Below are 27,599 nucleotides of genomic sequence, written 5' to 3' on the forward strand. Positions count from 1 at the left end.
TTTGATACTTATCAAATGTGTTGTCAACAGAGATCATATCCATAACATTTTACAATGTAGATTGCAGGAGGTTTGGTAATAAAGTCCTCCAACACAGTGTCCTCTCAGTTACATAACATTAGCCCTCCAGTAAACATGCATTGTTTAATATGTCTCATGACATCATAGCAATCAGGATGGACTGCAGAAAAGACAACTGTGAAATGCAGAGTTGGTCAGCATAGAGACATGATTCAGCAGCCTCAGTCCAAACAGGAGCGCCGTGTGTGCTGTGATGTCAGTGTTGTAGGTCACAAAATGTGAATCTGTCTGGAATGAGAGGAGATGACACTGTGCATGAGGAACTGGCCAGACCGGGCCACACTTAAATGAGTGTGGTAAATATGTTTCATATACAGAGGTGCTGTTTGTATGTGTGGTGATCCCAGGCAGGCTGGGGAAGCATTTATCAGCAGAGAATCCCCCTCCAGATCAGCTATTCACGTGGAACAGTGCTGCTCAGCTCAGCCCACTGTGGACGGGAAAGAGGACTTTACCCTCTGGATGACCGAGGGAGGGCTGGACACACATCAGGAAACTGTGGAGAGAGGACTGAGAGAGAGGATAGTGAAAGCATATGTCTGATGCTGAAGATTCATTATGAAGAAAAGCACCTGAAGACATGCCTGCATGTTAATCCTTATTTTTTCACCAAGTCTCTCCTCTGCCTGTTTATTATTAACTGCACTACAGGTCAGGTAACACTGGGGGGCAGCATCACACTGAGGAGAGTGGAGAACGCCTGTACACTTGTGTTCCTGCTTTAGTTTCCTCTCATTCTTCCTAATATTGATAAGAACGGTTTCATCACTGATGCCATTCTGTGTCCCATTGTGTTTCTTCTGATCCTCAATCAGTGAAATGTTATAATTCAGAAAAGGACAAAGTGAAATAAAGCACAAGGCGTAGTCAGATTGGTTCAGAAAAAGAAAGTCATTATTTAAGGCACACCTTAATAGTTTGCAACTCCATCACATTTGAATACAATGAACACACAGTGACAACTGAAGAACAACAAAACCTAAATAGGTATGAAATTCACAGGTGTGGAACGTCACAACTTTTAGATTACCTGGGTCAGAAACTATTCATCAGCGATTCATTTATGCCATCACTTTTTGTAAATCTGGTGCAAGTTTAGATAATAATTCCCAAATACCATTTGCTCTGAGCTGTTTAACTATCCCACTACATCTCACAACTTCTACAGGAAATCACCTTTGGATGTGTAAAATTACACCAATGTAGACGACGACAACAACAACAACAACAACAACGACGACAACAACAACGACACAAACATTGTATCAATCTTCAATAGAAAAGTGCCAAAAGCAATGAACAGAACAGTGAAATATGTTTTAAATGCATGACACGTATCACAGGCTTGAAGGATTGAGCCGTGTTGCAGGATAATAAGGTCAATAGACTGACGAGTAGAAATAACATTTACTCACTGTGAAAAAGCTCCTGGTGTTACAACCTACAGGTGGAGTTTAAAGGTGCAATGTGTAAAGCCAGCAGCTGAAGGTTGCTCCTAACAAATGGGGGGCAGCATATCACTGCTGCTGACTCTACTCTGCTGTCGCTACCTTTGGCTGGAGCTACTAGCTGCATTTAGCAGTTAGCCACGCAGCTGGTGGCCCTGTGAGCTGAAAGGAGAGGAGTGAGAGTCCGGCACCAGCAGTGTGAGAAACTGAGGATTCATTTCAACAGAACTAGAGGTGATTATGGAAGACAAACCAAGATGGCACTGGCAAGTTAGGCTTTTTTTCAATGAAGGGTGGCTTATGAGTTAATGGGGCACATTAGCGTGTCCTGGTCTGTTAAAGAGAGAGACTTGAATTCAGGTGGTTTACTGCTGTATTCTTTACGTGTAACAATATTGACTTTATTGCCAGTTTGTGAGTTCATTGGGTTTATTAGACCACAACATCTAAAAGAGCTCTCAGCTGATCTCCCGACTGAAACTGCACAGGCTACAACTGGTACTATAAGATAAGACAGGCCAGAGCTGGCCGGCTGTTAGCATGATGACTTCAGTAGACATCTCTGCAACAAGCCTTGCATAGACTTACTTACTCCACAGCACTGTTTCAGCGCAGGAGAAAGTTCTGGCTGCAGAAAAACTAATTTGGCTCTCTCAGTGTGAGCAGCGTTTAATCCAGACACAGGAGGTCACAGCTGAGACTTTTATGTTCATGCAGAGCACACAGGTTAATGTTTGCCACTTTCACCTGTAGGCTGCTACCTTGGAGCTTGTTGTTGTTTCATGTAATGATGGTGACAGTCCATGTAGACAGTGGAGGGACGGAGGGAAGCAGATGAACTGGTCTTTCCTCACAATCTGTTTTTTTGTGTGTATTTTTTTGCTTTAATCTGAAATTCTGACCAAATCTTACACATTGCACCTTTAGTTAAAGCAGCTGTGTGCCACATCTCTGGTGTAAGGCATCCCTCTGCAGGCAGGTGTGGTTTCTTGGACATGATTTTAAGTCTGCAGTAAGATGAGGGATATTGCCTTGCCGGGTGTTTATTGGTTCCTTCATTGTTGTTCACAACGCTAAATGTGGAAAAAATGGGATCAATCAATACCAGTTGTTTTTTATTCCACTGTTTTATCCAGCTGGTGCCAAATTCCTGTTGAATACAATCTGCTGAGAATGTCATCGCAGTGTTTTCTTCTGAGGGAGCAATTGATTGCAAAAACTAATTAGCAGAGTTATCCAGTGGCACATGTGTAACTGGTTGTAGACAATATAAACAGTGGAAGGACATTAAAAATATGACTGAAAGGAATTTCAGTGCAGACAGTAACTGACAATGAATCTTATCTAGGGCTCAGCTTAATCCTCGTCTATGAAACCATCCCTAAGGGAATAAGCATTCACTCACAGCTTTATTTTTTTTTCCTTTTTTTTGCCTCTCTGTGCATAAATGCTACAGTTTGATGAAGAAGCATGTGCAAAGCAAGGTTCAGTGCAGAACATACAACATCTATCAGCTACCTTAGCTACGTTTCATAGCTATAAACCATAAATATCAAGACCCAGCTGGTCATTTGCAGATTGAGGTCAGTTCTCAAAATTTTGTGTGCCTGAAGCTACAAGCTACAGCAGCTACATCTGATTTCTTTATTGACTCACCTAAAGCATACACAAGTGCAGACAACTTGCAGCATGGTTTGCCATCATCTGCAGCTGATGGACCCGCAGCTTTTACCAAATATTGCAAACCTACCATCTGTGTCAGCTTCATTAGCAAAGCCTAGCATAATGACCACTACAGCCATGTGTCTGCTGCTATTAGAAAGTGAGCCATTCACGCTGAAGCCTACAGTTCAGCTCTTTAGTTTCTTCTTCTAAGAGGAATCTGTGGTTGCTGTCTTATAAACAAAGGCCTCGTTTTACCTTATTAACCTCTCCATTGTAATGTTTTGTACTCTTAAGAGTCATGCTCGATTCTCAAGTCACGCACACAGCATCCACCCGGCTCCTTTAATATAAATTCTTGTGAGTCCATTTCCTTTTTATGTTCAAAGAACTGCAATTAATTGGAAAATGCCAAGTTGAGATCAGAAATCTGAATGTCCCGCTTCAGACAGCAGCAGCACATACAGCTTTCAGCCACATCAGACTTCCTGTGCCAGCTGAGCGACGGTGGCATTGTCTCCGTTCTGGGAGGGGAGTAGACTCCTCCTCAGTTCAGCACAGCACCCAGAGGAGAGGTTGAAGACAGGTCAGGCAGACCGTAGAGCACCGGGGTGATGCAGGGGGGCATGATATGACTGACACTCTGCTCAGAGTCATTCTTCTTGGTGACATTAAAGTGAATAGGCTGGCTGAGTCATGGCTGCTGTTCCTGGAGTCTGTTCCCCTGCTGCAGTTCTAGAGCGCTTGGATAATGAGTTTTTTTGTGGGTGAAAATGAAATAGTGCATATTGCTGCATTAGTGTTTGTACAGACGCTGTAGTGGTGCAGGAACAGTGAAGACCAGCTCTGGGGACAGAACGAAAGGTGTCTGGGTGTGAATAGCCGATCTACAAGCTGTGGGCAGGTGAAGTGATAAGTATGGATCTCAGGTCGTGAGTCCTATCCTGATAAGTAGGCAGCCGGTTGAACGTTGTTATTCTGTCCATCCTCTATTGCCTTGTTCTTCTCGCTCGTGGACAGCTCAGAGGACTCTGAATCCACTGCTTTCTTTGACCTGTTATGCGAAGAACACCTCATATTAGTATTGAACACATGCCAGTACCTACAGAAGCACGACAGGATGGCTCTATAGAACCAACAACAATTATTCAAAACTGTCTCATTCATCTAAAATGTGTATTTGAGGTGGTGATGCACATTCATGAACATGAGGTCAAGGGCCTCATATACCAGTTGGGCCTAAGTTTACTCAAAACAAACTGTAGATGTGATCATAGCTGAGGTTTAGTTTTTGAATAAGCACAGCAGAACTGTCAGTGGTGCATTTAAAAATGCATCTTTAAATGTTGTCAACCCAGAAGTGACAACCTGCGACATCATTGTGATAAGAAACAGAATCTGTCAGATAAAGAATTTACTAGATGCACACTTTTGTTTTTGCGCTGATTCATTCAAAATTGAGATTTTTAAATGTGTCCCTCACCATGGCTTCAACAGGGCAGACCGCTGCGGCTGACGTTACTGACGTTGTATTATCGAGCTCCATCTAACACCTCAACTACCTTAAAGCAACATTATGTAGAAATTAGAATTTTGTGTGATTTGGCTCCACTGTGGTAAACTCTAACTAACTAACCTTCTCACTGCAGAAACTAAAAACATTCACAACACGTCAAGACACGTTAACATCAACATTAAAAAGTTACGTAATGTTGCTTTAAGCTTAGCTAGTGGCAAATGTGTAATCATTTTAGACTTCCCGGCCTTGTGATGCAGAAGTGAGCTGGTTTTACTGAATGTTACAGTTCACATTAACACCTGGCCTTCCTGTATATTGTAGCCGTACTTTCTAGTGCCAAAATAACATCAAGTCTCTATTAATGTTTTATTTGATTTTGGTCTCTCAGCAGGTTGTGAGCTCGGCTGTCACTCTCCTCTGTGTTGTTTCACAGTCTGACCTGTTCTTTGTGTGTCGACCATTAAACCTTTTCATCACTCACAAATAGAGAAGGGTCTAACTGCAGACCCGGAGCACCCTGAAGGCCCCGCCCCCGCAGTTCTAGATGCAGCTGTTTTAGATGTACGCATGCATGGAAACCCGCAAAACACTTAACCACCAGCTATAGGAGTTATTGCTGAGCTCCATCAAGGCAGTGTGTAACAGTTTGGGCCCGTGTTTCTTGGTTGTGGTAGTTTGTACCGCCACGCTTGTACTGGGGTTTCCACAGTGCTTGACGTTTATTACCAAGATGAACATTAACTCACTATGCCCAGTTGTACGGCTACTGTTTTATCATACATGAACAAAAATATAAAAATAGGCATCCGTCCATGGCATGTGCGCTGCGTTGCTCTCTCGTATCTAGGCAACACAGTACACAGTCTTAAAGGTTCAGTTTCAACTCGTGCATGCGTATGTCTAAAACTGCCGGGGCTCTCCAGTGCTGCAGTTCGATGATATTGCACAAATACCAATAAGCACATTTCACATTTAAAATGTCAGACTTCAGTTTTTATTACATCTTCTGCAGCAAAGTATCACCGAGCACTTTTAAATATCAAACATTTGTCCTCTTGCTGTTGTCAAGTCAGCACGAGACTGAATCTCAGGTTATTTTCATCAGAATCATCAGTCTAACATCTATCAGGTGTGAATTTTGTGTCTCAGATTAATTAATGATTTTGACGAATCAATAGAGGCAGTAGATGTCTTCTGATGTAATATTAGTACTCAGTGCTATTATTGTCATTGACTCCCACTTCCATAAGTGAAGCTCGCACCTGCTCAGTCATTCACTGATTCACTGATTCATGTTGTGTCTTGACTGGTGTTTGGCTTCAGTTCAGTCAGTTTGATTTGGATGTGCTCTCTGAAACACCTGATTGCTCTCAGTCAGACACACAGACAGTATGTGGGTCGGATGTTGTTTCTCAGCGTCCTCAAGCTTCATCTGAGGCCACTTTAACTTTCAGCCCAGCTACACTTTATCAACAACATGAAATTTGATTAACTATACATACATTGTATATCGTGTTAACTCTTTTGCCTTATTTCACTTAAAATAATATTAAATATTGAAAATGACCAGTTCTGACAGTTGTGACCTTTCGTCAAAGTTAACACTAAGATTCCAGTTATTCCGTACCGAGATGTAAAGTATCGTTTGAAGATAAAGTTAGAGAGCTACCGGAGCCTCCTTACTTTTCTCTGTTGAAGACGATGAAGTCTCTCTGGACGTTATCCAGTCGCTGCTGCAGCTGACCGTTCTGCAGGAAAGACAGACAGAGCAACAGTCAGTGATCACAGCGGCACACGACTGTCCTGAAAACTGTTTCCCTGTCTGCAGCACATTAAAGGATTTCTGATTCTGATTCTGGTTTCTTCTCCTTTAATAAGATGCAAGAGGAAGACACTGACCCAACTTTAGAGGACACTTGTGCTCTGATGTCTCCACCTGCTCCATGCACTCACATATATTTGGGCCACTTAATCAAGTGAGAACATCCGACTCTGTCACAGCAGGCTGTTCTCAACAACTGTGGTGCCAAGACAAGAAGACAGGTGCTGTCTCACTCTCCCAGGGAGGCCGTGAGGAGAGGCATCATGGAGATACATCATCATTATTACACTGTACTGTGTGTGTGTGTGTGTGTGTGTGTGTGTGTGTGTGTGTGTGTGTGTGTGTGTGTGTACTTGAAAAGTGAATGAAGAGAACAGAAGGTGCATCGTGTTAATAATTGTATGCATGACAGAGGAGGAGAGTGAAGGAAACAAGATGCAGGTCCATGACCAGCATACATGTTGATATGAAGTGGGTTTGTGGTGAAGAGGGTCCTGTCGCTGCAGGATCACAGAAGGTAATGTCAGATTCACACGCATGCAGAAGGAAGATCCAGGCAGACTCGGACGCTGTGAATGCACATATGCGTATGGAGGTGATGCTGATGAAAGGACAAACAACAAGCAGGCAGACAGAGACAGAGCAGCAACACTGGGTCTAATCAGTCACACATCAGAGACAGATGAGACGCATGACAGTTATGATGAATGAGAAACGAGGCATGATGTAGTTTCACCCTGATGCTGTCGTGATGACATATTCTCAGATCTGAAGGCATGATGTAACCCTTTCCTCATTTACAGGTTCATGTACAAAGCCTGTGGTTAGGTTAGGTTAGGGTTAGACATTGTATTTACATTAGCAGCACTGGTCGACAGAGCACCAGCACTTCTGTTGTCAGAACATCTGTGACCCAGTTTACAGTTTGTCTCAAGAGTTGTGTGTCAATTTAAAGCAGTAATATCTCAACTGTGACTTTGTGTAACGATACTTTAAAGCCAGGCCTTAATGACGAACCGTTTTTCCTATTTTTCTCACACTTGCTTTGTCCTTCACTCCCTCTGTGTTGTGTGGAACAGACTTTTCTGCAGTCACTGACTCTTTAGCTTTGCCTCACTCCTCTCTGTGTCGATCATTCAGGGCCTCGTAGATGGTGAAGACGCCATGAATGCACAATGCTAAAAGACGCCTCTGGCCTCGCAGACAGAACAGTAACGAAGCTTCACTTGAGAGACTTCACCACTTGTTTCTCTCTGTCTCTCCGATTCTCTCTTTATTTGATTAGTTTAAACAGACAGTTCAGAAGCTAATTGCTCCAACTGCTTGATTAAACTTTCAGTTTAATGAGACAAACCAGCAGGGAGTGCTCTGCTGGATGGGAGCCTAACAGGGACATTTCTCAGTCTGTCTATCTGGGTTTACTGTCTCTATCTGAGGCGGGGAGAGCTGTTGTCTGTGATGTGACTACTCAGTAGGAAATAACGTAACATTTAAACAATGTTGGCACATCAAGTCTGCGCTATGGATTGTAGAGAAGCGGTTGTTCACAATGCTGGAGTGTAGTGTAAATAATTTTACTACATGGGGAGGAAAGAAAAACAGGTGTGCGAACTATCTGAACAGTCCAGACAACTTTTTCAACTGAACCTCATAGTTCAGTTTCAGAATCAGTGTGGAGAAAGTTGATCTTTTTAAGCTTAAAATCTTTGACTGATTCTGATAATGTTCCTGCATCAGAACCAATCAGACGAGCTCTGACTCTGTGGGGGGTTTGGGAAGGATGCTTAAATCCTGTCTTACGACTATCTCATCATTAAATCTACACTTTACTCTTATTCTGCTCTTTTTATAGAGAGGAACAGAACCGCCTCCCAGTTGAGTTGCTCCACCTGAACTATGGTGCCATGTTGAATAATGGCTTTCACATTTTTGCAGATTATTATGATGTCACATTAAAGTTGTGAATTTTTGTGTAATTTTTGAACAGCCAAAAATGTGTTTTGTGCGGTCTCAGACACCATCAAGTCTACTCACTTCATCCTGGACCTGAACCCTGTCATCATGTCAATTCATGAGGTCCAATGTTCTCTTCTACATGTGTAGATGTATTTATCTTTCTCCTTTGTATTCATATAGTTTTTTGTTGATTGAACCTATTCCCTCTTAGTGACTCTCCGTGGTGCTCCAACAGTCATCTGTCATTCATTGTTTTGTCTTAAACCTTCAATAACTGAAGGCTCTGAGGGCACTACTTTGGCATCACATTGGTTTGGAGTGGTGCGTCTGGTCAGCTGGTGATTGTTGCCAGCCGTTCAAACAGCTTAGACGGCACTTAGCCGTATCCTGGACATTCAAAGGAAGGCCAGTGCAAATTCAAAATGATTCTCTAATGCTTCTAAGTACTCTATTAGTACTACTGAGCCTAACTTCCACTTTAGCACCAAAAGCACAAGTGTGTCTACTTTGGTTTTAATGATTATAACCTCATTAAAGGTGGAATGAGCAATTGTAGAGAAATATAGTTGACTGCTGAGTCTCAGTCCCAGGTTGTCAAACACCAGTGTATCGGGTTGATGGTTGGCGGTCCGAAGCAGCGCTGCTATTCAGTGAGTCTGTAATAACCAAGACTGTCAGATGCTCACTCGCATGCCTCACCCGGCCCGCTCAAATTATAATCCATGCAGCTATCAGGCATCTCAACTACGTCTCAAGGACGCAAGCGCAACCTGAACTGTTTATTTAGGCTTCAGGTACATTTTTGGGACATGACGTGTCTAAACACAAGGTTCATGTCTGATGAGGAGGCACTGAATAAATGTATTTATCTACATTTTGCAACCTAGGTGAAGCAGAGTGTCTGTTCAGTTTAGGCTCCAACAGAACAGCAGGCTCAACCACAGCCTCATTATGAGCCACATCTCTCAAACGTTTAGCACTTTAGCAGTTTAGCAGTCCCTGCTGTTGTTATTTCTAATGTACATTATCTAAAACAAAAAACAATAGGGGTGTGTGTGTGCGGGCCAATTTATATTGTTCTAATCTCTTATATTGAGTCCAATTTTCTGCTGTATATTATCAGTGATTTAATTGAGCTAATTTTAAGCTACGTTATGAGTGTGGCGGCGGCGGGGAGGCCGAGGCAGGGGGATAAAAGATGAGCTGGTAAAAATGAATGAGGAGGGTAACTAATGCTGTGTGGGGATGTTAGCGCGTCGTGTCGACAGCTTTGTGGATGGAGTGTGAGGACGTGTGGAGAAGAGGGAAGTGAATAAGCAACAAGAATACAGAGCCGCCTGAAGGTGATGGCTAAAAGCAGGCCAGGCCAGCCATTAGGCCATCGAGCTCACTTCATTCAATTTTTATCTAGCTGTTGTTGAGAAATGCTCCACAGAACTTCTTCACTTCTTTCTCATACACAAATACACAAATACACCCATCAAGCACCCCAACAGGTCCTTTGTAAATGGATATGGCAAACACAGACTGATATTTATAGACGGCACAGAGAATATTCTACGTGACACAGAGACACCAGCACAGGCTGCCAAATATAAATACTTGAAAAGAAAAATGAGACGTTTAAATATTATTTTTCACAATCATCAGTGGAGGCCAGAAGTCTCAGGCCATACTGAAAATTTCAAATATTGTCAGCAATGAAACAATCAGAAAGTTTGAGGATGCAGAAAGTAAATGAAACCATCAGAAGTCAGATTGTTTTTCTGAGCAAAGTGGGTTCTGTCAGCATCTTCCTGTCCAGACTACAGGGGGCCGGTCACCCTGGCAACTCCAAGACTGGATTTACAGAACCTGTTTTGTGTTTTTCAGTTTCATCCAAAGTACGATCAGGCAGATCCAAAGTGCCCACCCCATCAGAACATCGGCTGGTGTTGTGACATCATCATCAACGTGAGTGTGGATACCTGCTCTTTCTCCCAACAACACTGAAGGTTGAAGGTACGCTCCTCGTTTATATTAAAATGCATTTGATCACTGCATTGGATGCTTTTTCTAAAGTCTCATTCATATCTCTTTCTCTGCCATATAATGAGATAAACACGTATGATTCCAATCAGCAAAATGACTGTTAGAAGAAGGCTGGAAGTTTCATCATTAATATATCATATAGCAAAGTATCTAAGCATACAGTACATGTACTTTGCATCTGAAACAACTACAGACAGAGTACATGTGGATTTTTCTTAGTGGTTTGGAGACAACAAGGCATAAATGCAACTTGAGTGGTTTAAAGGTAGGTGTAAAGACTTAGAGAAGACAATTCTTTACCAAGAGAAAGATCTTCTGTTTATTATGTGTGTTACCTTTTAACAGTGGATGCTGAGGTTTTTGGCAAGTATTTTAAAAAGGGCAGAACACTCAGCCAGTGTTTGTTGACAGTACTGTGCCAACATGGCAGCACTCCAGAGAGGAAGTCCAACAGGACACAAACAACAAGAGAGAAACCCTTAATATTCCCTTCACTATACTGTCTGTGTTGTTTTAAAGTGGCATTCTCCATTGTCATATGAAGGACCTGTCAAACACTTACAGGTCACTGTTAGTCACCTGCGTTTTAGAAAAGCAAAAGAGGAGAACAGGAAGCGTCTCCTGTTAGTCTGTCACTTCATCTTCCTCCAGAAACAAGTCGGCTGTCATTATTTCATTAGAATAGGAGACGTTCTCTTTGTCTGAAGCGGCCAAAGGATGACGAATGTCGTCTGGCTGCACAGTGCGACATCAGTGATATCCAGATGCAGGCAGGTCTCCACAAGCAGCTGTCAGCTCTCATGAAACATGGTGCACTTTGGGCCGGCTCTGACTTCTTATTACAGGCTGGCAAATAATGTGCTCTGGAGTCTAGACCAAACAAACGGCTGCTCCTCTATTAGAAAGAGTCCCAGTGTTCTAATGCGCTGACGAGTGGGAGAGTCCAAACGGACCGATTTTGTACCGGCACAGTTTGTATGTGTGTCAGTGCTGTACTGTAGGAGGCGGCAGGTCTCACTGTTGTGACAGCACGCACATTAAATCATATTCAAAATGAAAACCATACAAAATACACTGATGAAACAAAATGGATTGGAAGTAAGAGCTGAGGGTTTTCCATGCAGACATGCAGCTCAGCACATGACCTGAGCTCTTCTGAACTTGAGTTTGCCGTGAATATTCAGGTCCCGCTGCTGCACTAACAAAATTAAACTCGCTGCTGCCCAACAGCTTCCACTGTTGTGGTGTTTACCATGCAGTGTGTAATATGTGTGTATGTGTGTGTTCCTCCCACGTCTCCCACTTGACCGTGTGATCACATTAACCTTTCACAGCTTTCCTCCTTGTTTTGTATAAACACCCGGAGGACAACAGTTTATTAATGTGGACGGAGTGAGAGACTGAAGGACCACAGCTACACTGATTGATTTCTTTTTTTTTGCTTTCCCTAAACTGGCAGCAGGCAGGCAGGCAGCCCATTTGTTCTGATGAAGTTGAGGGAGGACAGTGCTCTAAAATGTGTCCTTAACGTTCTTAATGGCACTCCAGATGCATTTGAAAGACAAACTAAGGAGCAACTTGTCACCTGTAACTGGGCCAACTGGAACCAGCGGTCAGCTTTCAGTGATGAGTGATGATGAGCACTGAGAGGGAGAGACACGGTCACACTGAACCACTTTCATGGTCGCCACACTGGGCAACTGTGTCTTCTGTTGGAAATGTTGAAACCATTGCTGTTTGTTACAAAATGCTTTCACCAGACAAGTCAGTTTAATCTCTAATCTACGTTCACAAAGAGAGAAACTGATGTCACACCATGTCTGCAAGGAAACTATTTGATTTTTACTGGTGTTTCTGCAAACCAACAGGCCTACGTACCGTACTGACACTTGTCAGTGTGGTCACACTACATGTTTCTGACCTGACTGTCATCTCTGGAGGTGGAGGGGATGGCGGTGGAAAGTGAGACACCTCTAGATAATTGTGTGTGTTTTAACTGAGTGTTTTTTGTGCCTAAACCTGACCAGATCGTCACAGCCTCGTCACAACACAAGATGAAGAAACGTAAAGCCTCAAAGCTCTCGTCGTGTCCTGTGCCTGGTAGCAGACAGAAGTGCATTGCCTCTAAATGATAGATGATCTGTAGGAAAGTTGTTGACTAACTCTTGAACAGTCTACCTCTCTGGAGAGGTCGTCAGAGCGAACCCTTTTTTTAACATTTAGAGTTAGGAGCCGTACCTGTGGGGACCCGTCAGAACCCTGGTCCCTGGTTTTTCTCGCAAGCCTTTTCTTCTTCTTGTGAAGCGGTTTGGACTCCAGGATCATTTCCTCCAGCTCAAATGTGGGGTCACAGTTAAGTCTCCTCTTCTGTAGAGAAGAGATTTCAAAAATATATATAGAATAACATGAACTGCAGTGATTACTAAGTCAATTAGTTGTTGGTATAAAATCCATGAATCGTTTGATTTTCCATTGTTTGGTGACAATCAGCTGTTGTTACAGTTTCTGACACCTGATTCTCACGAAACCATGTGCAGTGATTACATCAGATGTGTAATTCAATACAGTGTAGTATCAAACAATGTGATGGAATACAGAATGATGCAATAAAAATGTCAATTTTAACGCAGACTGATTGCTGGGAAGTGAGGAACAAATGATCAGGGCTGACTTCTCCCCGAGTCTGTGAGGGACTAAAGACCGAGGAGAGCCTATAATTACATCCAGAGACACCGTCAATTCCCCATCGATCCTCCGTGTTCTTCCTCTGCTGTGCCAGCCTGGCCGCAGGGGATACCGCTGCTCTGCAGTCACTGTAGACTTTGAATTAGATTAAGTCATTTACCCCTTTATTAATCTGCAGCAGTCATTATTCTGCATGTATTCTGCTCTGCGTATTGTGCTGGAGCAGAAACACAGTTGTATTTCAGATGTATTTCTTGATCGTTGTGACCTTGTGACTGACCAACACAGACAGTTATAATAATCATTAGAGATATAACATTTAATTTCTAAGCAAAGTTGGCCTACAAGCACCAAGTTGTAGACTCTTAATGGTCAGGATGTGCTGCTTTCCTTTGTTTTAGCCAACTGAATAACTTTTTAGACTGTTGGTTGGAAAAATAAGAAATTTAAAGAGATTCAACTAAATTCCTGAGCAGGAAAATGACTAAAACTTCCCAGTTACAGACATTTAATGGTGAAAATGTGATGCCATCAGCAAACTGATGATCTTTGTTTTTAGACTGTTGAACATTTTAAAAGGCACTTTCACTATATTCTGGCATTTTTGTACAGTAAAACATTTTTCTGTTCTCTTATATGTATAATCATTAGTTGCAGTTGGATCAGTTACATCTGTCATTATCCTATCTATGCCCACTGATGAAGAAAACGGATTAGCTCTGCGGTTACAGTGTTTTCAAATGAGGTACAACTGAGGTGTGATTAAAGCCACCCAGTGAACGCTAGTGTTAATGATGATTATTCTCTAATGGTAGCTGTAATGTTTAAGGTCCTTTACAGTCACCACCTTTAAAACATGTAAGTCAGTGCAGCTACTGTAAAAGCTGACACTGCAGAGAAGCACAGCAGACACTGTTTGCTTCACTTCTGGCTTGGTGGTATTATTACACACGAGCTGTCTTTACGGGTGATGCAGACACCACCTGTGGAGCTGCAGGTACACATTCAGTCTGTGTGTTTGAGGCATGCAAACATCTGCTGCACACGCTGTGCAGTGGGAGATCCAGCCGGGCCCAGCAGGGGGTGGTGTCTACAGCTCTGCTGGAAAAGATGCGATGAAGAATGGGGTAGATCTCTACATCTTGTGTTTCTTGCATCTTTGTCACATTTGGGGAAAATGGGAGGGAGGCGGGGCTTCAGGGATGGATGGTATTTTTATTCTGAAATCCTGCTATAGTAAAGATTTATCTGAGGTATTTTTTCGGACCACGCTGTATTTCTGTTCAGGCTGGGTGAATAGGAACACTTCAACATAATATAGGAAGACGATGTCAGGAAAATGCTTTCCTCTGTTCAGATGTGAGCATTTCTGTCGTGTAGCGTACTGAGGCAGCGCTCAGTCAGTTTATTTCTGATACTCACATTGGGAATAAACCCGGGAGGAAGCTGCTTGCTGAGCACAGCGTCCCAGTTGACATCTGACATGTAGTCCAGATCTTGCAGCTCGGCTAGACAGGAAATGCGCTTCTGGACATCAATGCACAGCAACTGAAGGAGACAGAAAGGATTATGATAAGAACAATTGTCCACGGGGAGGCACGGCTGAAACGTTGCCACAGAGTCCCTCTGAGACGCGAGCACATGTTTGCCCTGAAGGATGTCTGAGAATGAGGATACAGGACAGAAGGATGGAGAGGAGGGAGGCAGAGAGGACAGTGAGACACATGGGAAGAAAATGGCCATGACTTTACATCTGTCTCTCACGCACACAATTCCCCTTTTCACTCCCACATACACACTTGTTTATGCAACTGAAATGCCAATGAGGTGCGAGCAGTCTGAGCACGAAGCAATGCAACAGTTTAACTGCAGTGGATCCCTGCCGAGACAAACCCAGACGCCACAGCGGCAGAGTGTGTGTGAGCTGTGCTGGAGGCGTGCTGTGAAGCGAAGACTAAATGTTTGACATTAATTACGGGTAGACTCTTAAAATTGAAAAACACGCTAATTACGTTAAAAGAAAAAAAATGTACATGTAAATTATTGGAATTAACTAACTTTCATTGCTAAGGATGTTTTGACTTTTCCCCTTAGACTTACGTTTTTATGTACAATGTCTGCTCCCTTACAGATTTTAATATCAGACAAAGATAACCTGAGAAAATACAGAAAGCAGTTTTTAAATGAGGATTTCATTTATTAAATGTAAAAAGCTTTCCAACCCAACCTGGCCCTATGTGGAAAAGTAACTGCCCTCACTTGTTAAATCATGAATTAACTGTGATTAACCATATTTTTTTGGAAAGCTGAGTCCAGACCTGTAGAATCAAGAAATCACTTCAATAGAACCTGTCTGACATCATGAAGTGAGCCGCAAAAGCAACACATTGTGCCCCGATCCAAAGAAATTCAAGAACAGATGAGAAACAATGACACCCATCAGTCAGGAAGGGTTACAAAGCCGTTTGTAAAGCTTTGGGACTCCAGCAGAGAGGAACAGACTTTTTCACAGCACTGTATAAACTGTGCAGCTTCTGAACTGTAGCTCTTGAACAAACAGCCCAAATTCCTCTTTTTGAATACTGATTATGTTTGTGTATCATTGTGATTCTACAGACGTACCGGATGCTGCAGATGCGTGTTTATATAAACAGCTAGTGTCCAAGATGGGCCGCAAAATGGACCAATAAATTAAGATTCTGAAGGTGCACCTTGTTTGCCCAAATGAAGTGCTGTCATCAAGTTTGGATAATTACCCTCCCACAGGAAATAAAGAATTCAAAACCAAGAGCAAAATCCAAGAAAAAAACAAACAAAAGGCCCGGCCCGGAAAGCTGGACTCTCGTGGTTCTGGAGCTCAGTTTGGCTAACAGATATCTGTGGTGTGAGAAGTTGGCATGTGCAGGTTGAAAGATGAACAATGCACAGAGGACAGTTACTGCAGACCTGAGCTCTATATATAATATAATACAGGGGGGCCCCGCTCCTCGCTCTTTATTAGTCTTTTGCCTCTTTTTGGTGCTTCTTTCCCGCAGATACTGCTTTGGGATGTCAATTACCATGGCAACAGCAGAAACTTCAAGGCTTTAAATAATTTGGGTCAGCCGTCTTGAAAAATAAATATTTTTTGATGGATAAAGAGACAAGCAACACAAAGTCAAGCACAAGGTTGAGTGAATGAAGCACTGAGTCCAGTGTACAGTCATCAGGTGCTGTCAGGTGTGCTGTTGTTAGGCTTCAAGCTGCACAGGTATACAATATGTACGTGACTCATTACAGAGGCGACTCTGTCTGGGCTTCTACTCTCCTAAGATATTTGTGTTCCTCTCAGTATTTCTCAGCAGACACCTGCTGGTTTGTTTTCCACCTGGTGGAGGTGAGGAGGTGGGTTTAATGTGTAAGGTAAGATAAATATTGTAGTCCATTATGCATGTGCTGCTGATTTACCTTTCTGAGAAGGGACTTCATCTCCAAAGACCAGGCTGCTGGGTAGCTGGGATGGACCTTGTGGAAGGTCTGGAGGATCTCATTAGCTGGTGTACTGGATCTCATCACGTAAGGCCTCTGAAGAGAGGAGACAATATGTTAGACAACCTGGATTCATCATCATGAACTGCCTGCTGTTTGCTGTGCAGTCGGCAGGGAAACACAGAGAACAGGACTCTTCTCGAAGCACAACTTAAACTCTCTGCTGTGCTGTGTGAGAGGGTTTTCTGTGGGTCAGAAAACAAGTTAAAGCCTGTTGAGGACATCAGTCCCTCTCCACCCTCTGGAGTTAGAAGGTGCCACAGGCAGGCACAGCTGCCAACTATTTTGATGATGGGATCATTTCAATCATGTTTTTAGAGAAATGTGAAACATTTGCTGGTTTCAGCTTCTTAATGTAAGGGCCCTGACACACCTGCTTTTCTTTGACATTTATGATAGTAAATAAAGAAGTGGTCTTTGGCTCTGTGTTCCAGAGAAATTGGAGTCTGGAGGCAGACAAACTAAGCAAAAGTGATTGTGTTGCAGTTCTGGAGAGAAGCTGAGCCGCCTGGATCTTTCTCTGCGACCAGTGTTCAGGCCCAGCAGGGAAGGTTGGTGAGAGAGGACTTAAATGGTTTGCACCAAGCGTGAATGAAGTAAAACAGCATTGAAGCTAAAGAAGGAGATGAGATGAAGTTAAAGGCCGGGAAGGGATCAAAAGGTGCCGGGAGCTTCATAATAGCGAGCTAGCTCTCCAAATAATTGTGCACATCCAGCGGGGCAGTTTTTAATGCCCTGAGACTGATTTATGTTTGTAGGGGGTATTAAGAGTGGCAGTCAGAGAAAGGTGTCCGTTGGAGACAGACATGAAGTGAAAATGAGTTCTCACCATGCTGCAAGAGGGATGAAAGAAAGTTCAAGAGAGGGTTCGATTACACAGATTATACAGGAACGTCTGCGTCACTGGAAGTGTAGTGTGTGCTCAGCAGGCCTCTCCTGAACGAGTCAAAAAAATTACAGGACACAGCTCTGAGGTAAGAGAGAGGACTTGAGGTATTTTTGGTGCAGATGAGATGTAGAGGTCAGGAAGAGGACAAAACATATTTAGAAGAGTAAAAAGAAGGTTTGGAGGCAAAGTAAAGCTTGAGGAAGGACAGGAGATATTTCAGTGGTAGTGCGAGGTCACTCTGAGGTCGGGAAGTGGACTAGACTTGAAACTTGAGTTTCAGGTGTTCTGGCTCCTCGTCAGTGTAGACAGATGTTACTGAATTTTATGAAATCATCCTGAAATATAAGAGGAAATACTGTGGCACCAGTCAGACTCAGTGAGGAGATCCAGTGAAAACATTCTGTCCTGTGTTTGGTTCTGCTAAATCAAAATCTAACTTCTCCAGATGAGACCAGCACAAAATTAAATAAACTATCCTTCAGAAATCAATTCCAATGATACGGCTCTGGAAATAACTAAAGGTTTATGTTGTCCCTCTCCTGCAGCGATTGGTCACACACTGTGACCAAACCATTTCAACATCTTCCCTGAGTCAGGTCAGCTTCAGTGTTAAATTAAATTACAGCTCTGCCCCCTTTTGTTCATGACAGCTGAGGACTTCATGTCTGCTGTCCGACCAACAGGACTTATTAGATGTCAGATGTGTTGTTGACGGCAGGTCAGCACAGAAGTGACGTGTGATGTGGACACGCAGCCAAGTCTCCATGTTGGTGAAAACCACTGACATGTCAACATTTGTACATGTCAGGCTACGTATCATTCTGAGAAAGGTGTCATATGGCGCTCACATTATATGCATGTGGCCAGATGTTCATGTCTGGAGGAACCACAGATTTTCCACATTTGTAATCGTGACACTGCTGGATACTTTTAACAGACCTTGGGACAATTTCCAGCAATGTTGGTGGATTATTCTTTACCAAGTACGTTTTGTGCCTAAACCTACAAGATCATAAGAGCGGGGTGTTACGAGAAAATGGATCCTAAAGCAACGTAACGTTGCAACATAAAGAAAACTAAGAGTGGCGCCTGGGTTGGGACGCGGCGATGTGCTTTGTGTGTGTCTGTCTGACTTACCTGTCCTCTAAGGAGCTCGTAGGCTGTGATGCCCAGTGACCACCAGTCGACAGAGAAGGAATATCCGGGGTGGGAGCCCTCAAAGCTCTGAAAAAGCTCTGGAGCTGGTGGAGAGAAAGATATTGTACAACAAAACAAGATGGACGTTTTGGTATGTGACGAGACATGTCTCTTCCTCAAATTAGAAATGAAATTTTGTTTTGTTCAGTTTGTGTTTTTATTGATTTTTGGTCTGGGTGAGATAACATGAGCTGCAGCCCTTATTGGAAATACTCAAAACCAAAGTGTGATGTCACTTACTAGATGGCTCTGCTGAGGGGAAGAATTACTGACTGTGGCTCTTCTGTGGGTGAAGTATTGTAACTAATGCAACGTGTGTCAGTTAGCAACATGCCAGACGAGGAGCTTGTCCCAACAAAGAACGATCTTTAATGCATTGTTGTGTTTTAAAGGCCCAATGTGTAAGGAAGTTGATTCCCAACTCGTCAAATATGGAGGCTTTGGGACTGTAGGTCGGTATTTGACAAGTTGGGAATTCTTACTGTAAGTCTGGCTAAAAAACAGATCATGGTCACAATTAAAGAGATCAATAGCCCAGCCTTCATTTAGACATAAAGCAGCAGCGCTGTGGCAAAATGATGTTGCACAATATTTGGCACCGCCTTTTGATGGATTTTAAACTTGATTTGTCATTCACCCTTGTGTAACAAGCTGCGTGTCTGAAACAGAACGTATGAAACTTGCAGGCTGTAACAAACTGACAGCAGGATTTATGGATGAGGTTCAGCTAAAACCTGACAGCTTTCACACTCTACTGTTCGAGGAGGAAAAATATAAACTTTGCTTTTAGCCAGAGGCAAATACACAATATTAGAATCTAATCTGAAAACATATCATAATAATACAATATGATATAACATACAATAATATCATAATAACTTTGTAAGAGATAATAGGTCCAGCTTTCCAAACTGTTTTTCTTTCTTCCCTAAGTGAAAAATCTGTTCTAGCCAAACGCTTGTTCAGCTGTAATCTTGTTCAAATGGTCAAGATGAATTTCCATCACTCATCATTTACCTGTCCTGTCTGATTCTTTATCTGTATTACACGGTCAAAATCAGGACTGGGAGAAACACACACACACACACACACGCACGCGCGCGCGCGCACACACACACACACACACACACACACACACTATCCTCTCCGTCATGTCAGGTTTGCGCTGCTAGTTTATCTACTGAGCCTCTAACAGAGATGGTGTTTTCTTCTTCCTCCCAGAGAACCTATGAATTATCTATCACTGAGTATTCGCCTGAAATCTAGTCACCCGTGGTCACAAGACCATTCTCACGTGTCATAGGGACAGAAAATAAACAGGCGCAGATGCACAGACTTTATCTTGAGTACGTTTCCAAGCCTGTACTTTCTTTGTATTTAGAGTGAAAAAGCTTTCACACAAGTATCTGAACTTCTGCTTGAGTGAACAATGTGTATAACTTTGAATCCTCTGATTTGTGCTATGTTTAGATTTTTGTCAAGTAACGAAATAACAAAAACAAGCAAGTGTCAAACTTGTTCGTGAATACCAACGGGAGGTTTATTTCTCCAGGTGAAGTTGGGCTCAACAACGTCACACTTGGATCAACATGAATCTGATCTGTTCTCTCTGATTGGAATAAAAATATTTGTGCACATGTTCACAGAACAGGTCTGAGATACAAACTTTTTTGTTGGAGATTCTTAAAGAATTGTTGAACTCCACAATTGTCAAAAGATGAATGAAGCCAAAATCCAGTAATATTTGTTTCCAGGACACAATGTGGGTCTAATAACAGGCAGAGCAAATGAATCTGTTACATATCTGGATGATCAGATGTCTCAGCAGTTAAAGAGAATCACTAATGGGAATGTAGAAATGTAGAAAGGTTGTCCATGTGACCACGGCTCCCATAAAAGACTTGTTTCAGGTTCATGCTTACATGTTGGGTGTTCACTAGAACATGTTTTCATAGCATAGATGCTTTAAATGCTTCAAATAACACATAATTTTTCATATTATGTCCATTGCCACAGCACTTCTATCCATTCTCTGTCTGAATGCTCCAAATAGGTGCCTGTCTCTTTAAGGCCCCCCTCCCAAAAAGCCCTCATTGCTGTGATTGGTCAGCTCTCACAGGTCTGAGCACTGTCCACTGTATTTCTGCATCAGCTCTGTCCAAATGCATCTTCTTACCCATGTACGGTTTAGTCCCAGCGATGGACGTTGCTTTCAGGTCGTCCTTTACGATTGCTGCAATGTTGAAGTCTGTCAGATGAACGTGACCTGTATGAAGAGACACAGAATATGTTTTTACACATTCACGTTTGGGAACCCTATAAATCCAGAGCTGAGACAGAGCTGTAGGATCACAGAGCTCCACTTACACCTCCAGGACTGACTAGCTTTTTTATTTTTGGGAATTAAATTTAAGGACATGCACATATCAGGTATCCTACTCTGTGCTGCTTGTGTGGTGTGAGATATGCAAAGACGAGGATCAAAAGAATTTTAAAATACAACATAATCCACTTTTCCTTCAGCATTCTTGTGATCATAATGCTCTTACACTGATATTACGAAAAGACTTCAGATGCAAATGAACTGCGATGTGGAATAAATCACACATGATGACACTGAAACTGAGCAGAAAGAGTCCTCAGTGTGTTAATGTGTTCCAAGGTCAAACCAGTGACCTGCGTCTCAGGACGGCCCTCAGCCTGTGCCACGCACACTGAGCACACACTAATGAGCTGTGTGTGTGTGTGTGTGTGTGTGTGTGTGTCTGTGTGTGCGTGCGTGCGTGCGTGCGTGTGTGTCTGTGTGTGCATGCGTGCGTGTCATACAGAGTAGAAGAGAAGAAGACAGAGGCAGTGGAGAGTTTTTGGCGCAGAGTGATTGTTCGGATGAGTGGTTGTCCCCGGTAACCCCCAACACACACATATGCGCATGCACACACACACACACAGGCAGGAGCTGGTCGGTTCAGGTGTGCACAGGAGGATGCAGAGCTGCAGACAACATCAGCCTTGTTTCTGTCTGTGTACATTTTGATTCTCTCTTCGCCTCACATATCCCTCCATTGCTTTATTCTTCACTTCTTTACCTCTTTGTGTCGTTGATGTGCTCACATACTGCATTCACAGCTCAACCTGACCTGTGAATAGGAAAGCTGTGCAGATGCTTCCCTGATAGAGGACCAGTGTTACTGCAGCTGGAGGACTGAAGCGTCACTTTAGACCTTAAGTGGAGCTCGAGTAGAGCTTCTTTCATGTTTCATATTTAATGGTGTCCCCTTTCTCTGTCTTTTTCTCTGTTTCTATCTTCATCTCTCGTCTTTGCAGAAGACAGATTCAGGACAGGAGTTTTACTCAGTAGCCAGCAGGAGGGAACAGACTACCGCCATCAAAATGTTCAGCCAAAAGTTTCTGGTAGCAAAATAGTAAAATGTTGGAATTCTTAACCAGCACAACCAGCGATATCAGTTTCAAACAGCTCCGAGGACGGCAGTGATGAACCTGTCAGCTCAACCCTGTTTGTTCCAGCGGCTCCACAATGATCAAATAAAGGAAAAAAGAAAGAGTGAATGAATCAGGAGTCGATGAAAACTCTCACCACATAAACTGCCAGTCCATCTTAAAACCTGCTTCATCTGTCTTGTTTTAATTTCCCTCACAGTAATTCTTCTGCTGCCGTGTTCCGGTGATCGTTGACATGTGTGGCTGCAGTTTGGTCTGAATGTCTCTGTATTAACTGCGGCTGCAATGCTTTTACTGTTGTTGTTTTTTAAGCCTTAATTGTAGTTTCTTGGTTGTTTCCCCCTTTTTAAGCCCCGATTGCACTACTTTAGAGTCAGCCACTTCACTCACACTGCTCAGGTCTGTGCACCAAATAAAGAGGATGCACATCCTCCCTGCCTGCTTGGCTCCTGGTGGCTTAGTTATCTAACGTGTTTTACTGGGATTACCTCCACAACTGTCGAGGTTTGATCCCGGGGTTATGTCATGCTGCCACGCGTCTCTTCTATTTTTAATTTCTCTTTGCTTTGTGCTACCTAAAAAAACCCTGCCACAGATGGCAGCTACTCATCAACACTAATATCTGCATATCTACATAAACTACAAATGAATCTACTAACAGTGTCATTTCTTGTATCCACACTTAAACTTTGAGACCCTGTCACATGAACATTAGCTACATGCAGAATGATTCCATGGACTTTGGCCTGTTTCACAAAGCGGGAGTAATGAAGCCAGGACAGAAGTTCAGCTCGCTTCTGTCATAATCCCCACATGCTCTTTATTTCATATCAGTGCATTTCCCTCTCTGTGTAGTTTGTTCTAAATGTTTTATCCAGTCGTCACGTGTCCACATCTCTCTACAGACGCACCAGGACAGCCTCGGTGAAAAGAAATGCAGGGTTGTGCAGCAAAAAGGTCCAATCAGAACCACTCTAGTGATAGCTATGATTGTTGTCAATCTTCCACTATGGTCCCATTTACATTTTTTGAAATTTCTTTTATTTCAATATTTGAAATGATGTCACATTTTTAATGCTTAAATTTCAGCTATTATTATTTATTGTGTATTCACAGGCTTGTGCATGACAGATCATTCAGACTTCACACTGAAGCTTTCTTGCTTAGTCATGATGAAGTTTAGTCAGGGCATTGGTTTTAATTCTGTTAGCCTAATGTAAGCACAGTGAATGTGAGGTTGTGATTTTTAGACCTAGATTTAATCCACATCCTACTCTGAAACATTTAAGGTGCGGCTTTGTGCGAGACGATCATAAAATAGGACTAAGTGATTAATTTGAATGTGGACGGAAATAATACGAGCTGTTTAAAGTTTTACTCGACATTTGAGACAGACGACTTTTGATTTAAACTTCATAATACCACAACGAAAATGAGTGTGCCAAATCAGAATGATGCTCATTATGGAAACATGCTTGAAATCTGCATCTCAAAGCAGCAAAGACGCCAAAATCAGTTTTCTCCTTTAGCGAAAAGGGGTTGTTGCAGCAATAATACACCAAACACAATCCCCTCCGATTTGAACATTTCTGAAGGTGTGACGCTTGTTCACATCACCCTAATAACTCTACCTGGTACTTCTTATCAGGAGAGATCTTATATGGTTCTGTTCTAAAGAGTGCCATGGTGTTCATACAGTTTCCATCACGCTACTGCCTTAATATAGTGCCTGTATTTGTAGCTGAACCTGACAACAGCTCTCTTCAGAGCTTCCACCAGTGTCCTGGGGCTACGCCGTTTAACAAAGCGACGTCACACGTGCATGAGTAAATTGTTTTTCTCTATTTGAAGCAGCTCCCGGAGGACAAACGGAGGGAGAACGGGTCAATTCCAGCTTGCAAATTTGACATGGTATGCAGGAGCAAACCAGCCTGCACCCCCTCCTCCGATACCTCCCGCTGTTTTAGACTTCAGTGTAGAGGTAAACTACAGGTCTGCACTGAAAAGACAGCATGGGGGCAGAATGCATGAGCAGGAGAGGAGTGATTGAGTCTGAAAGGACACACACACATACAGAGAGACAGAGAGAAAGCACAGGTGAATGTCTGAAATCAGGCTGTGCTGCATGTTGAGCTTTTTAAGGAAGAGTAATGGTAGTAGTTTGATATTTTGTTGTATGCTGTAAACATGATTACTTAATTAAAAGCTGCTCTAAGTGTTTTTTAAAAAGAATAATAAATAGGTCTATATTTCAGCAGTAATCACTGTTTCAGAGTTTCCTCAGTAACCAGTTTCAAGGTGCCATAAGGAAGTAAAACATAATGACACATTTGGTGGTTTTCTGAGGGTTTGTTTCAGGAAACCTTCCTGGAGTCACGTTGTCACTATAAGGTTGCCAGATAAATTCCTTTAATTAACAGTTAACATGACTGAAACTGGTTCTTCTTCATCGTGACAATACTCTCGTGCATAAAGCCCCGTCCATAAATAAATTGTTTCCCCAGCTCGATGTTGAAGAACCTGGCTTGTGTCCTGACCTCAACTTCATCCCACACCGGTGGGATGAACTGAACACAGATGGTGAGCCAGGTCTCATCACCTCGGCCATTACATTAACACTCTTGAGGCTGAATGGGAGCAAATCCCTGCAGCATATTAATATGCATGTTGTGTACATCTGCATACTGTACCATCATGTCTATCTTTGGACGTCTGCAGAATGGATCATAACATGAAGTACTTTAACATTCCAATTGATTAACATATTGATGAGGAAATGTACAGTCTGTCTTCACATGGCCTTGATTTATAAATGCTCCCTCCCTCTGTGTAACCACACACACACTCATCTCTCTGTGTGAAACTGACACTGAAGCTCACGATGAGACTAAATCAATCATTCAGAACAGAATTTTCCCTTATTATGAATATCATCCTGTTCTCCTGTGGTTCACTAACAGTGTGGGCAGGAAATTAAATTATACACTCCTTCTCAAAGTCCCAATAACTCATGAGGTATTATCCTTCTTTATGCTGTAGGACTGATCTAGGCAGAGACTGCGAGGCCTGCCTCTGTGCCTTTCAGCTTGATCTGAGCAGAAGTGATCCCGGAGGGTGGAGGTTGGGTAAAATCCTCAGTCACAGCAGTTCAGTCTTGAATCTGGGACGTCAAGTCAGGTCAGATCACCACATGAGTCAAGATAAATGTTATTATCCTATTTGTATAATAACAACAAATAATGAAATGTGATTATTCTGTTTCCGGACTCACATCCATAATTAGGAAGGAAGGAAGAAAGGAAGGAAGGAAGGAAAGATCTTACCATGCTCATCCAGTAGTATGTTGTCTGGTTTGATGTCTCTGGGAGGAAAAGCACACACAGTACAGTGTGTTAGTCAGTGTCAGAATCAGAATCAGAAATCCTTTAATGTCCTGCAGACGGGGAAATTTGTCACAGCAGCGACAGAATATTACAAAAACAGAAACATATTACAAGAACAGGAACAATAGCAAAAATATGCAATAAAATTCTTCTTCTTGTGGTGAGTAAAATCAGGACCAGATTGTATTCGGATGGAATTTTAGTTTAGAATTGTAACTTGCAACAAGCTGTAGTAGCATTAAGCTCATACAGTCAGTCTCCAGAAGACAATGGTTCAATTAAACATGTAGTGTAAATACAAAAGCTCAGCACAGGATTGATTTATATTAACCACTAAAGTCCCAAAAGTTATCTTTATCCTCTTATCTATCACAACTATTTTCAACTTCTGCTTATACAAATCTTACACATTTTAATGACATTAAGGATCAAGGTTTATATCATTACTATTCGGCAGTACAGTGCTGTACAACCTAATGCACGCTGTCGTCCCTTTACGCTACACAAGAGCACAGGATGAGTTAAGGCGTCTCGCAGCCTGGCGGAACAGCAGTGGATACTTCTGTATCTTCTTTTTTTTTTTTTCAATAATGTTTTTTGGCCTTTTCTGGTTTTATTCACAGGATAGCTGAAGAGTGTGACAGGAAACGGTAAGAGAGGGGGCGTGACACGCAGCAAACAGACCCGGGCCGGGAGTCGAACCCGGGGCCGCTGCAGAGCCTCGGCACATGGGTCGCACACGCTACCAACCGAGCTAAGCGGCGTCCACGTCTGTATCTTCTGCCAGAGGGCAGCAGGGTGAACAGACTGTGGCTGGGATGGCTGTTGTTGTGTCCTTTGGGCTCTTTGCAGACACTTTGCTGACGCACCTACACTATCCCCAAGAAGTGAAGAGGGTTAGACATCCACACACTTCACCATGAAGTTGTCTGGATGTCTGGGAGCACATTACTGCATGCATAGTATGAACAGCAGGGGGCTGAGCACACAGCCCTGGGGGACTCCGGTGATGACAACGACTGAACTAAGAACTAATAGAACTAAGTACTAAGTTGTATTTGAGCCCACAGTGCGTAGTGTTCATGAGATTGTATTGAATGCTGAGCTGAAGTCAACACAGAGTATTCTGATGTCGTTTTTCAGGCTCGCATTACATGTGTGCAGCCATTTTTCTTTCTTTGTGGCAATGCATGTTTAAGATGACTCACTGACTTTGGAAATAGTTTGTCAGGCTTGAGAAATAGAACAACCACAATTTGGTCATTGCTCTTTGAAAAAGCATACTTGCATTATTACACCATTGTATTCATGAATATCACAATATCAATAAATCATTTTATCAAAAGCGTAAAATCGTTACTTGTGAAACAAATACAGTCAAACAACAGTAGACTTGTAACAAACTACTTTTGTTAGATGATAAATTTGTCCTAGAAATAATCACAATTACATTATTGTCATTTTCAGATAATTTTATGCCACTGATGTAATGACAATATAACAGCATACTAATGCAACACAGCACAGTGTACAGCATTAAGAACTATCACCTTATAACTTTTTTAACAACAGTGGTGACAGACAGTTCTCCTCACAGCCATTTTCACATGACTCAGGCAGATTTCACTGTTTACTGTGAGGCTACAATGCGATGCTGTGTCTGTGGGTGTGAAATGATCGGTTCTTTGTTGGACAGACATGGTAGCTCCTGAAGGTGGAGTCAGGCCGATGGAGGCAGATCATAACACATTCACAGAAGTGTTCTGAACACTCTGACAAACGGACACACAACCTGGTTAGTTGTTTAGTTGTGCATCAGTCATCATTCCTCAAACTTAAATGCAGATGAGACAAGGACGTGACTTTTGACCTCATCGTGACCCCGTCAGACTGGTCAGAGGAATTCTTCAACAAGGCATCAACATGTATTAAATTAGAG

General features: G+C 42.6%; 1 protein-coding gene and 1 long non-coding RNA gene across 5 annotated transcripts in view; one reads left to right on the top strand and one right to left on the bottom strand.

The window, feature by feature from the left end:
• Positions 1 to 1,624: 1,624 nt before the first annotated feature.
• LOC119031905 lies at positions 1,625 to 26,968 on the top strand. Of its 2 annotated transcripts, XR_005078739.1 has the most exons (4): positions 1,625 to 1,763; positions 10,361 to 10,489; positions 25,317 to 25,454; positions 26,284 to 26,968. It is a non-coding gene; the product is annotated as an uncharacterized LOC119031905 (long non-coding RNA). The 2 variants fall into 2 exon arrangements; XR_005078740.1 differs by lacking the exons at positions 25,317 to 25,454; positions 26,284 to 26,968 and adding an exon at positions 22,143 to 22,440.
• stk32a (serine/threonine kinase 32A) overlaps positions 1,757 to 27,599 on the bottom strand; it is a 68,577-nt gene continuing 42,734 nt past the window's right edge. For all 3 annotated transcript variants that reach the window (XM_037120692.1, XM_037120691.1, XM_037120689.1), the window contains 8 exons: positions 25,601 to 25,638; positions 20,995 to 21,084; positions 18,759 to 18,862; positions 16,652 to 16,768; positions 14,627 to 14,752; positions 12,758 to 12,886; positions 6,394 to 6,458; positions 1,757 to 4,245 (listed from right to left, as the gene is read on the bottom strand). In XM_037120692.1, the coding sequence (XP_036976587.1) occupies positions 4,131 to 4,245; positions 6,394 to 6,458; positions 12,758 to 12,886; positions 14,627 to 14,752; positions 16,652 to 16,768; positions 18,759 to 18,862; positions 20,995 to 21,084; positions 25,601 to 25,638 (784 nt within the window). In that variant the 3' untranslated portion in view covers positions 1,757 to 4,130. The remainder of the gene's footprint in view (positions 4,246 to 6,393; positions 6,459 to 12,757; positions 12,887 to 14,626; positions 14,753 to 16,651; positions 16,769 to 18,758; positions 18,863 to 20,994; positions 21,085 to 25,600; positions 25,639 to 27,599) is intronic.

This window comes from Acanthopagrus latus, chromosome 13 (assembly GCF_904848185.1).
Source record: "Acanthopagrus latus isolate v.2019 chromosome 13, fAcaLat1.1, whole genome shotgun sequence".
Classification (NCBI taxonomy): domain Eukaryota; kingdom Metazoa; phylum Chordata; class Actinopteri; order Spariformes; family Sparidae; genus Acanthopagrus; species Acanthopagrus latus.